The sequence below is a fragment of the Eucyclogobius newberryi genome, unplaced genomic scaffold (genome assembly GCF_026437365.1).
Source record: "Eucyclogobius newberryi isolate DKJ021-1_F unplaced genomic scaffold, fEucNew1.0.hap1 SCAF_17, whole genome shotgun sequence".
Classification (NCBI taxonomy): Eukaryota; Metazoa; Chordata; class Actinopteri; order Gobiiformes; family Gobiidae; genus Eucyclogobius; species Eucyclogobius newberryi.
In genome coordinates, this window is record NW_027315801.1 from 19,664,612 (window position 1) to 19,678,306 (window position 13,695).

At 45.4% G+C, this 13,695-nt stretch overlaps 1 protein-coding gene across 1 annotated transcript in view; it reads right to left on the reverse strand.

Annotated features, from left to right (window-relative positions):
* Positions 1–13,315, reverse strand: part of skia (v-ski avian sarcoma viral oncogene homolog a) — a 109,897-nt gene extending 96,582 nt beyond the window's left edge. Inside the window, exon 1 of the mRNA XM_072449340.1 lies at positions 12,218–13,315. Within this exon, the coding sequence (XP_072305441.1) occupies positions 12,218–13,120 (903 nt within the window). The 5' untranslated portion in view covers positions 13,121–13,315. The remainder of the gene's footprint in view (positions 1–12,217) is intronic.
* Positions 13,316–13,695: the final 380 nt, after the last annotated feature.

Here is a 13,695-nt window from a genome sequence, read left to right on the forward strand (position 1 = left end):
GGACACTGTCCGCTCTGGAGAGCAGCTTCAGTGAGAAACTGATCCACCCTCGCTGTGTGAAGGAAAGGTTTTGCAGGTCTTTCCTTCCTGCTGCTGTCAGACTTTATAACAAACACTGTTTGTCCTGAACCCTCGCAATACTGACCTAACCATGTGCAATTCCGTCATATGTGCAATTACTGTCGTGATTCATGTGCAATTACTGTGAAATTCATGTGCAATCCATGTGCCGTCGTGACACATATTCATGTGCAGTTACTGCAATTACTGTCGTGATCACATGCAATGGTATTTATGTATTTATTTTTATCTTTATTATTGTTTCCCCTCCATCCCTTGTTGGGTAATGGGAGGTTTTGTCTATGGGAGTTTTTGTTTATAGGAGATCTTCTACTGAAAGTGTTTTTTCAAACTTCCTATAAGTGATCTGTTCTTTTCTTCTGCAACTACCTTTGTATCTACCGGCGTTGCATCAATGAAATTTTCCCATGTGGAACAATAAAGGAATATCTTATCTTATCTTATAGGTGGAGCGTCTCTGTGTTTAGGTGGAGCGTCTCCGCGTCTGGATGGAGCGTCTGTGCGTCCAGGTGGAGCATGTCTGCGTCCGGGTGGAGCGTCTTTCTCTCTCGGAGTTAGCAGGATGTGGCTCAAGGCTAATGGACACATTAGCCGGCAGCTTGTCCCTCTGCGGTGATTAGGTGGCTGTGAGGTCATCGCTCCACTTCAGCTCCACCTCCATCTCACATTCATCACTTCATTAGAGCCGGCAGCACGCGGCAGTAAATGCATCCACCCTGCACTTCGACCACAGCCTCCATCTAGGTACTCTGGGTCTCAGGCCCATGTATTTGCACAGTCTGCTACTCAAGAGTGAGAACACAACTGGTTCATTTAAACTGTTTGGAGTGGTTCACTTTCCTAAAACATTTTTAGCATCTTAATTTTTCACTGTGATGACTGAATCTGCTTTTTTCTGTTTTCTCCAAGTCAAAGATTCCATCGATACATCAAAGCTGTTCATGTGAATACCTTTCAAAATTAAATGAAAAATCAAATGGTAAACAATGTATACCTTTTGTTATCCAGACTTTAAATCTCAGGTCGATGTTGTTTGTTGCAAACCTTTGGTCATAAAGTTTTACCAGTTTAAGATTGTAACATCTGTGTTTATTCTGTATGTTCTGATCAGCTCCTTCCATGTTGTAAGCACAGATTTGACCCAGGGATTCTTCACCTCCTCCGTTAGACTCAAGCGTCTGTCATCTGCCAGTAAGACCTGTACAGGAACTCCCGGCACCACATTACTCTCAGTATAAGACCTGTACAGGAACTCCCGGCACCACATTACTCTCAGTATAAGACCTGTACAGGAACCCCCAGCACCACATTACTCTCAGTATAAGACCTGTACAGGAACCCCCGGCACCACATTACTCTCAGTATAAGACCTGTACAGGAACCCTCGGCACCACATTACTCTCAGTATAAGACAGGTACAGGAACCCCCGGCACCACATTACTCTCAGTATAAGACCTGTACAGGAACCCCCAGCACCACATTACTCTCAGTATAAGACCTGTACAGGAACCCCCGGCACCACATTACTCTCAGTATAAGACCTGTACAGGAACCCCCGGCACCACATTACTCTCAGTATAAGGCCTGTACAGAAACCCCCGGCACCACATTACTCTCAGTATAAGACCTGTACAGGAACCCCCAGCACCACATTACTCTCAATATGAGACCTGTACAGGAACCCCCGGCACCACATTACTCTCAGTATAAGACCTGTACAGGAACCCTCGGCACCACATTACTCAGTATAAGACCTGTACAGGAACCCCCGGCCCCACATTACTCTCAGTATAAGACCTGTACAGGAACCCCCGGCACCACATTACTCTCAGTATAAGACCTGTACAGGAACCCCCGGCACCACATTACTCAGTATAAGACCTGTACAGGAACCCCCAGCACCACATTACTCTCAATATGAGACCATTGAGCTTCATAATCTCGATCACACCAGCAACGCTCGGATCTGAGCTGAAATAAAGTCATTTTACACACACTAATAATAGCAGAGTTTTAAATCGGATGAGGTTTCTTGGCATATAAATCTTGAGATTGCTTTATTCCATCCTCAAACAGCCGGTTGGGCTGGAAATGGGAAGAGTCTAGAACAGAGAGAGAAATCTGGGCAAAACATTCATTTTTATTGTTTCAAATCCTTTGACTTAGACGGGACAAGAGGGAATTTTTCAAGATCTTTCTTCATTGTGGAGAAAAGAATATAGTTGTTCTCTAAAATAGTTGACAAATCCTTCTGGTGAAAACTGCTGTGCACAAACACTGCATCAAATCTGAGCAAAGAAGAAGTCTGTGGGTGAGAAGAAGTCTGTGGGTGAGAAGAAGTATGTGGGTGAGAAGAAGTCTGTGGGTGAGAAGAAGTCTGTGGGTGAGAAGAAGTCTGTGGTGAGAAGAAGTCTGTGGGTGAGAAGAAGTCTGTGGTGAGAAGATGTCTGTGGGTGAGAAGAAGTCTGTGGGTGAGAAGAAGTCTGTGGTGAGAAGAAGTCTGTGGGTGAGAAGAAGTCTGTGGTGAGAAGATGTCTGTGGGTGAGAAGATGTCTGTGGGTGAGAAGATGTCTGTGGTGAGAAGAAGTCTGTGGGTGAGAAGTCTGTGGTGAGAAGAAGTCTGTGGGTGAGAAGAAGTCTGTGGTGAGAAGATGTCTGTGGGTGAGAAGATGTCTGTGGGTGAGAAGATGTCTGTGGTGAGAAGAAGTCTGTGGGTGAGAAGTCTGTGGTGAGAAGAAGTCTGTGGGTGAGAAGAAGTCTGTGGTGAGAAGAAGTCTGTGATGAGGAGAGGTCTGTGGGTGAGAAGAAGTCTGTGGTGAGAAGAAGTCTGTGGTGAGAAGAAGTCTGTGGGTGAGAAGAAGTCTGTGGGTGAGAAGAAGTCTGTGGTGAGAAGAAGTCTGTGGGTGAGAAGAAGTCTGTGGTGAGAAGAAGTCTGTGGTGAGAAGAAGTCTGTGGTGAGAAGAAGTATGTGGGTGAGAAGAAGTCTGTGGTGAGAAGAAATCTGTGGTGAGAAGTCTTCTTCTTACTGCACGTTTGAGTTCTTCATCTGTCATTCATGCACAATGTTTCTTCACTTCACAATAGTTTGACTTTCACAAATAAATGCACTAGAGTTTGTGACGTGACGAGCTCAAATGTTCCAGTGAATACTTTAGTGTCATGTACACGACAATCAAATGTTCCAGTGAATACTTTAGTGTCATGTACACGACAATCAAATGTTCCAGTGAATACTTTAGTGTCATGTACACGACAATCGAATGTTCCAGTGAATACTTTAGTGTCATGTACACGACAATCGAATGTTCCAGTGAATACTTTAGTGTCATGTACACGACAATCGAATGTTCCAGTGAATACTTTAGTGTCATGTACACGACAATCGAATGTTCCAGTGAATACTTTAGTGTCATGTACACGACAATCAAATGTTCCAGTGAATACTTTAGTGTCATGTACACGACAATCGAATGTTCCAGTGAATACTTTAGTGTCATGTACACGACAATCAAATGTTCCAGTGAATACTTTAGTGTCATGTACACGACAATCGAATGTTCCAGTGAATACTTTAGTGTCATGTACACGACAATCAAATGTTCCAGTGAATACTTTAGTGTCATGTACACGACAATCGAATGTTCCAGTGAATACTTTAGTGTCATGTACACGACAATCAAATGTTCCAGTGAATACTTTAGTGTCATGTACACGACAATCGAATGTTCCAGTGAATACTTTAGTGTCATGTACACGACAATCGAATGTTCCAGTGAATACTTTAGTGTCATGTACGCGACAATCAAATGTTCCAGTGAATACTTTAGTGTCATGTACGCGACAATCAAATGTTCCAGTGAATACTTTAGTGTCATGTACACGACAATCGAATGTTCCAGTGAATACTTTAGTGTCATGTACACGACAATCAAATGTTCCAGTGAATACTTTAGTGTCATGTACGCGACAATCAAATGTTCCAGTGAATACTTTAGTGTCATGTACGCGACAATCAAATGTTCCAGTGAATACTTTAGTGTCATGTACACGACAATCAAATGTTCCAGTGAATACTTTAGTGTCATGTACACGACAATCAAATGTTCCAGTGAATACTTTAGTGTCATGTACACGACAATCAAATGTTCCAGTGAATACTTTAGTGTCATGTACACGACAATCAAATGTTCCAGTGAATACTTTAGTGTCATGTACGCGACAAACACCAGCTACAGCCACAACCCACTGATGTCACTGTTAAAGTGGAGTTTGAGCTTCTCCATGTGCAGTAGTGAAAGTGAAAGTCCAACAACACATTTAACCACACTGCAATTTACCCCACAACTGTGTGGTGATGTGTCATGAAGTGTAGTGATGTTTCATGATGTGTAGTGATGTTTCATGATGTGTAGTAATGTTTCATGATGTGTAGTGATGTTTCATGATGTGTAGTGATGTTTCATGATGTGTAGTGATGTTTCATGATGTGTAGTAATGTTTCATGATGTGTAGTGATGTTTCATGATGTGTAGTGATGTTTCATGATGTGTAGTGATGTTTCATGATGTGTAGTGATGTTTCATGATGTGTAGTGATGTTTCATGATGTGTAGAAATGTTTCATGATGTGTAGTGATGTTTCATGATGTGTAGTAATGTTTCATGATGTGTAGTGATGTTTCATGATGTGTAGTAATGTTTCATGATGTGTAGTGATGTTTCATGATGTGTAGTGATGTTTCATGATGTGTAGTGATGTTTCATGATGTGTAGTGATGTTTCATGATGTGTACTAATGTTTCATGATATACAGTGATGTGTAGTGATGTTTCATGATGTGCAGTAATGTTTCATGATGTGTAGTAATGTTTCGTAATGTTTCATGATGTGTAGTGATGTTTCATAATGTTTCATGATATGTAGTGATGTTTCATGATGTGTAGTGATGTTTCATGATATACAGTGATGTGTAGTGATGTTTCATGATGTGTAGTGATGTTTCATGATGTGTAGTGATGTTTCATGATGTGTAGTGATGTTTCATGATGTGCAGTAATGTTTCATGATGTGTAGTGATGTTTCATGATGTGTAGAAATGTTTCATGATGTGTAGTGATGTTTCATGATGTGTAGTGATGTTTCATGATGTGTAGTGATGTTTCATGATGTGTAGAAATGTTTCATGATGTGTAGTGATGTTTCATGATGTGTAGTGATGTTTCATGATGTGCAGTAATGTTTCATGATGTGTAGTAATGTTTCGTAATGTTTCATGATGTGTAGTGATGTTTCGTAATGTTTCATGATATGTAGTGATGTTTCATGATGTGTAGTGATGTTTCATGATATACAGTGATGTGTAGTGATGTTTCATGATGTGTAGTGATGTTTCATGATGTGTAGTGATGTTTCATGATGTGTAGTGATGTTTCATGATGTGCAGTAATGTTTCATGATGTGTAGTGATGTTTCATGATGTGTAGAAATGTTTCATGATGTGTAGTGATGTTTCATGATGTGCAGTAATGTTTCATGATGTGTAGTGATGTTTCATGATGTGTAGAAATGTTTCATGATGTGTAGTGATGTTTCATGATGTGTAGTGATGTTTCATGATGTGTAGTGATGTTTCATGATGTGTAGTGATGTTTCATGATATACAGTGATGTGTAGTGATGTTTCATGATGTGTAGTGATGTTTCATGATGTGTAGTGATGTTTCATGATGTGTAGTGATGTTTCATGATGTGTAGTGATGTTTCATGATGTGTAGTGATGTTTCATCATGTGCAGTAATGTTTCATGATGTGTAGTAATGTTTCGTAATGTTTCATGATGTGTAGTGATGTTTCATGATATACAGTGATGTGTAGTGATGTTTCATGATGTGTAGTGATGTTTCATGATGTGTAGTGATGTTTCATGATGTGTAGTGATGTTTCATGATGTGTAGTGATGTTTCATGATGTGTAGTGATGTTTCATGATGTGTAGTGATGTTTCATGATGTGTAGTGATGTTTCATGATGTGTAGTGATGTTTCATGATGTGTAGTGATGTTTCATGATGTGTAGTGATGTTTCATGATGTGTAGTGATGTTTCATGATGTGTAGAAATGTTTCATGATGTGTAGTGATGTTTCATGATGTGTAGTGATGTTTCATGATGTGTAGTGATGTTTCATGATGTGTAGTGATGTTTCATGATGTGTAGTGATGTTTCATGATGTGTAGTGGTTTCATGATGTGTAGTAATGTTTCGTAATGTTTCATGATATGTAGTGATGTTTCATGATGTGTAGTGATGTTTCATGATGTGTAGTGATGTTTCATGATGTGTAGTGGTTTCATGATGTGTAGTAATGTTTCGTAATGTTTCATGATGTGTAGTGATGTTTCATGATGTTTCGTAATGTTTCATGATGTGTAGTGATGTTTCGTAATGTTTCATGATGTTTCATGATGTGTAGTGATGTTTCATGATGTGTAGTGATGTTTCATCATGTGCAGTAATGTTTCATGATGTGTAGTGATGTTTCGTAATGTTTCATGATGTGTAGTGATGTGTAGTAATGTTTCATGATGTGTAGTGATGTTTCATGATGTGTAGTGATGTTTCATGATGTGTAGTGATGTTTCATCATGTGCAGTAATGTTTCATGATGTGTAGTGATGTGTAGTAATGTTTCATGATGTGTAGTAATGTTTCATGATGTGTAGTGATGTTTCATCATGTGCAGTAATGTTTCATGATGTGTAGTGATGTGTAGTAATGTTTCATGATGTGTAGTGATGTTTCATAATGTGCAGTAATGTTTCATGATGTGTAGTGATGTTTCATCATGTGCAGTAATGTTTCATGATGTGTAGTGATGTGTAGTAATGTTTCATGATGTGTAGTACTATTTCAGATAGATACAGAGTGATAGTACAGGAGAGCAGAGTCTGAGCTCCTCATCGATCTCTGCAGGAAGTAGAAGCTGATGTTTCACATGAGCACTTCCTGACTACTCTGCACTCCGTGTAGGTCGGTATTTATCACATTCTCAGGACTCAAATCTGTCCAGTTACTTTAAAGGGACCAGCCTCCTTCAACACCATCAGGTCCTCATGAGGTCATTAACCTGGTCTCCAGTCCAAATATGGGCTCAAATCGGTTAAGGTTAAAGTACATATTCAATGTTGGCATTAAACATATCAAGCCTTTATTCAATTTCAAGTGTTTCTATTGCTGAAAAAAATATCTTGAAAAACATGTGTTGTTACTGTGAGCAGGGTCGCCTCTCCACAGATCTGAACAGTAACATGGCTTGTTACGCCACCTGCATCCAAGCCAATATCACTTTTAATTATTACAAATTGTAAAATCAATCTACCGACATACAAACCTATATTCACGATTGACCCATTTATGCTGCCATAAATAACAGTGTAACACGTTTACATGCACAACCGGCCAAATACATGTGACCTCAGAAAGTACTATTGAGGTTCACTGTAATGTCAAAGATCCAATAAGACGTGTGGAAGTGTGTACTGGTGTTCCTGCTGCATGTGACAGTCCAGCACCAGGGCCGCTGCTGGGCATTTTGTTTCCCTAAGCAGAATTGCTCAGGGGTGCCCCGATGCCCCCCAAATCCCTTGGGTGTAAGGTGTTAGTTTTGGTTAGGTCTCATCTCAGCACAGAGCTTGTCGTGTTGTGAGCATGCGCACTGCAACTAGTGACTAGTAAATAAAGCTCAGTCAAACACATTTACTTATCTATTTGATATTTGAACGATGATGTGTGTTTGTAGGCTCGCCCCCTTGTGTTAGGGTAAGTGTTTGCATCAGTAGTGTTATAAATCAGTAATGACAGCCTCGTGTTCCGAGGAGAAAGTTCCAAACCAATGAAGGACTCATGTCAGGTTTGACCTCTGTTTCTCTGTGTGCATGAACAGCACAAAGGCCTCGTCTGCAAACTGTGTAGGTTATACAATCATGTTATTATTGGTAACACAAGAGTACTCTAATGCATTCCCTTTATAACAAAGTAGTGCAATACCTTATCATATTTTCCAGGGCAGTAACCAGGTAACGCAACTTTTAAATGTAATGCTAGCCAACCAAGAAGTTTTCAATAATAATCATACAATTGCCCATATTCTATTCCCAAAATCACAACAGCAGTTATGAGGGGCCCCCACCATCCCCAAATGTCCCTGCTCTGCCCCGAAGCCAGACATCATCCTGCTCTAGAAAACACTACAGGCTGCACACTATAGATTAATTATTTTGCATTTATGACATGATTTAAACCTTTGTAAGAACCACTTTGGCTTTGCATGCAGAGTGTCAGCTCCGTGGTCTGCATCACACATCTTGTTTTATTCTTTCTTTGTCATGGTTTTTAGATTATGAGGCCAATTTGAATAATCTAAAGACCGTTTTGCTCCTTTTGGTTCATATAATGCACAGATTCATAACCGTCCCCAGCTGGGCCCCTGCTCTGTCTGCAGCTGTTTAAACTGTGGCATGTTTAGCCGTGCACTTCACAAACTCGCTATGGAGAGAGAGACAGCAGCAACACTCAGTCCAAACGGCCTGGTCGGGCTGGTGCCCCACAGTCCAAACGGCCTGGTCGGGCTGGTGCCCCTCAAGAACTTAATGCACAGTCCATAGGGCATCATGTGCGTTGCCCATGGGCACTGCCCATCACACGGGGAGCAGACTAGGAGAGACATTCAACTGCACCAGGTCAGAAACAGATGGGGAAATATTAAGACATTTAAACTCATTTGTTTAAGATCAGCAACGATGAAGTGCGCTCCTCTAAGTGAATGTAAAAGCTTCATTGTGTTTATTTGCTCTCAATCAAATGAAATATTCAATGTAAATGAGTTTTTGCGCTTCTGTGTTTACCAAAAGTGTGATTATGTATTATGTATTGTAGCTGTTTTTATTGTATTATTTTAGTCTCAGCCCTCACTCGCACCTAATCCATTCTTGGATTAGGTGCGACTACACACTACACTCTACACATGTGTAGTGTGTAGTGTGTAGTGCGTAGTGCGTGGAGGTCGGTCCATGTTTAGTCCTGACTCTGGCACCAGCAGGAGGCCGATCCATGTTTAGTCCTGACTCTGGCACCAGCTGGAGGCCGATCCATGTTTAGTCCTGACTCTGGCACCAGCTGGAGGCCGATCCATGTTTAGTCCTGACTCTGGCACCAGCAGGAGGCCGGTCCATGTTTAGTCCTGACTCTGGCACCTGCAGGAGGCCGGTCCATGTTTAGTCCTGACTCTGGCACCTGCAGGAGGCCGGTAGAGTAGTCTAATCTACTGGAGACAAACGCATGGATAAGTCTCTCCAAACAGGAGGTGTGGGTGCTTTTACTGGGTGCATGGGCACTTCAGACGAGTCAACAGTCCTCATTAAATGTCACTTTCCTGCTCTGTAACCTGCTCGTCTTAAAGGTTTTACATTAAACTGATCTGACTTGAATGAATTCCTTGCTTAAAAATCTTGAGTGTTGTGAAAAGTCTGACGAATTAATTGAAGAAACAGCATTTTCAATGTAAAAAAAGCAGCACAGTGTGTGTCTGTGTGTCTGTCTCCGTCTGTCTCCGTCTGTCTCCGTCTGTCTCCGTCTGTCTCCGTCTGTCTCCGTCTGTCTCCGTCTGTCTCCGTCTGTCTCCGTCTGTCTCTGTCTGTCCATGCACCTCGTTCTTGTACATGTGCTTTGTGAGCACTGGGGAGACGACAGATGGAAATAAGTGTACTGCACACACACTGCATACACACAACTGTATACACACACACACATACACACACACAAACACTGCATACCCACAACTGTACACACACACACAAACACTGCATACACAAAACTGTACACGCACACAAACACTGCATACACACAACTGTACACACACACTTGTTCACAGACACGCCTCCACTGACACACACACACGACTTCATGCATTGCTTAGTATGAGTTTTAATGGCTTTCAGTTTTGCTTTTTGAACATGCACTACATAAAAAGAGTCCCGCCCCCTCACTCCATCTCACTGAACATTTACCAGCCTTGATTTATGTCATAAAGTTAGTCACATCAATACATGGGACATGTTTCCTCAGATCTGATCAGTAAATCCTCTGAACGATCCTCTGAAGCTCCGCCCCTCCGGAGCTCCGGACACTTCTCAAGCCCTCACTCCACTCGGCCCTCACTCGGCCCTCACTCCACTCGGCCCTCACTCGGCCCTCACTCGGCCCTCACTCGGCCCTCACTCGGCCCTCACCCCGCCCTCACTCCACCTGTGTGCCAGACGTGCATGAGGAGCTGCCAGATGTGGGTGATGTGAGGGTGATGTGTGGGTGATGTGAGGGTGATGTGTGGGTGATGTGTGGGTGATGTGAGGGTGATGTGAGGGTGATGTGTGGGTGATGTGGGTGATGTGAGGGTGATGTGTGGGTGATGTGAGGGTGATGTGAGGGTGATGTGAGTGTGATGTGAGGGTGATGTGAGGGTGATGTGTGGGTGATGTGGGTGATGTGAGGGTGATGTGTGGGTGATGTGAGGGTGATGTGAGGGTGATGTGAGTGTGATGTGTGGGTGATGTGGGTGATGTGAGGGTGATGTGTGGGTGATGTGAGGGTGATGTGAGGGTGATGTGAGGGTGATGTGAGGGTGATGTGGGTGATGTGAGGGTGATGTGTGGGTGATGTGGGTGATGTGAGGGTGATGTGTGGGTGATGTGTGGGTGATGTGAGGGTGATGTGAGGGTGATGTGTGGGTGATGTGAGGGTGATGTGAGGGTGATGTGAGGGTGATGTGGGTGATGTGAGGGTGATGTGAGGGTGATGTGTGGGTGATGTGTGGGTGATGTGGGTGATGTGAGGGTGATGTGTGGGTGATGTGAGGGTGATGTGAGGGTGATGTGTGGGTGATGTGAGGGTGATGTGTGGGATGTGGGTGATGTGTGGGTGATGTGAAGGTGATGTGAAGGTGATGTGAGGGTGATGTGAGGGTGATGTGAGGGTGATGTGTGGGTGATGTGTGGGTGATGTGTGGGTGATGTGAGTGTGATGTGAGTGTGATGTGTGGGTGATGTGTGGGTGATGTGTGGGTGATGTGTGGGTGATGTGAGTGATGTGTGGGTGATGTGAGTGATGTGTGGGTGATGTGTGGGTGATGTGAGGGTGATGTGAGGGTGATGTGAGGGTGATGTGTGGGATGTGGGTGATGTGTGGGTGATGTGAAGGTGATGTGAAGGTGATGTGAGGGTGATGTGAGGGTGATGTGTGGGTGATGTGAAGGTGATGTGAGGGTGATGTGAGGGTGATGTGAGGGTGATGTGAGGGTGATGTGTGGGATGTGGGTGATGTGTGGGTGATGAGAGGGTGATGAGAGGGTGATGTGAGGGTGATGTGAGGGTGATGAGTGGGCTGTGGGTGATGTGGGTGATGTGTAGGATGTGTGGGTGATGTGTGGGCTGTGGGTTATGTGTAGGATGTGTGGGCTGTGGGTGATGTGGGTGATGTGGGTGATGTGTGGGTGATGTGAGGGTGAAGTGTGGGTGCAGGGGGAGGGGCTGTAGCTGAATGCGTTCTTTTGTTGACGTCACATGCTTTCACCACAACACTTCTGACACTGCCTCATCAGCTCCATTCATGTGGAACAGTCCATGCAAATTGGAGGGTCTTTACTGAGGGGCGGGGCTCAGCCTCACACACACATCAGTCTACACTTATGGACTTCATGACAGTCTGGACCACCTGACTGTGGGCCATGTTCACTTAGGGCCTATATATGCAAGTTGTTCTTCGTTTCTTTATCTTTTGTATTTTTGAGCCACTCGTCTTGCTCAAAGACACAACAGCGATGGAGCAGAATTCACTCTAACAACCATCTAGTATCTCTCCCACAATGCCCTGCGTCCCGCTGTCAGTGCTGTCATGTGCGGAGATACATATTTACAACAGGGCCCCATAAGAGTGCAGTGGAGGTGATGGCTTTGGGGCCGCGGAGGGCCTCTGCTGTAGTCAGTGCTGAGGAGCTCTCATTAACACTAGCGTGCTAAGCGTCAACAAACAACGTGTCACTGAGCGCAGGGCCCCCCGCGGGGCCCCCCGCCCTCATGCAGACACTCACCCTGGAGGAGAACTTCCTCTTGCACTTGTTGGTGAAGTCAAACTTCTCTTTGAGCTCGTCCAAGCACTGCTCCAGGCGCGCCTTCTCCTCCTTGTCCGTGTAGTCCTGGCTCAGGAGGACGTAGGACCTCCAGTGCACGGAGTCAAAGCCCCAGTGGCACGTCCGGTTCTCCTGCGCCTTGTGGCTGTGCACCACAAACTTGTGCGTAGGGTACATGAGTCTGCAGTCCACGCACTGGATGCAGGCGGCCCCGGGGCTGCAGTACAGCTCGGGCACGAACAGGCCGCGGCACTTCCCGAAGCACTCGTGGTACACGCTGAAGCTGCTCTCCGTGAGCTGCAGCTCCAGCGCGCCGCCCGGCTCCTTCCTGCAGCGCGGCGGGTACAGGCCGCCGCAGATCAAGGCGTTGCAGAGACGCTCCGAGTCGGTCTTTGTGATGAGACCGCAGGACGGCGCGGAGAAGGGCAGGATCCCCATGACTTTGAGGATCTCCAGCTGCTCCGCGGTGCAGCGGGAGCAGTAGATGTGCAGCTCGTCACACACGGCGTTGATCTGCTGCAGACTGAAGTCCCGCAGCACCGTGTTGAGGATCTGCGGGAGGCACAGGCGCTTCTCTCCGCCGACCACGAAGCACGAGATGCTCTCGCTCTCCAGCAACGTCTCACAGCGCTCTGTGGAGCGGTCCGACGTGATGAAGAGGGGCCCGGGCATGACCGGCGGCGGGAGGTGTTGGAGAACCGGCTCGGGATCTTTCCCGTCCTTCTTAAACAGCAGCTCGTGCTGCCAGCGAGCGGAGAACGCCGCCGGACCGCCCAGAGAGCTCATGGAGCTGAGGTGGAACTGCTTCAGGGTTTGTTGCAGTCCCGGATGAGGCTGGAAACTCTGTCTGCTCACAGTCTCCATGTCTGCGCCCGAACTTTACCCTGCGATGTCCTTCTTCTGTGCGATATCCTTCTTCTGTGCGTCCGCGTCCGTAAATCCCCGGTTGTTCAAAAGTAACCGAATCCGCCAAACGCTTCATCAAACAGCCCGCATTCCTCCCACGAAGCTCCTGGGGCCGCGCGAGTGAACAGCGGCGCCTCGCGCTCCGTCCATTCCTCCGGAGTCTGCTCCGAACATTAGACACTAAAGTCCCGCACTGTCCGTGTCCCAGCTCCGCCGCGCCTCGCGCTTCTCTTCACACTGAGGCTGTGCGGCCACGAGCAGACCGCCCCGCTCTGTAACGCACGAGCCCCGCGTGTGCGTGCGTGAGAACGTGCGTGCGTGAGAGTGTGCGGGGCCGTGCCTGTGTCCGGTTCAAAGACATAGAAAGGAATGTGAAGAGTGGGAGAGAGGGAGAGGGAGGGAGGAGGAGAGAGAGAGAGAGAGAGAGAGGAGGAGGAAGAGAGAAACGAGGGAGCGAAGAGGGAGAGAAGGAGAGAGAGGGAAAGAGAGCGAGAGATGGGGGAGGGAGAGGGGATTGAGAGACAGAGAGAGAG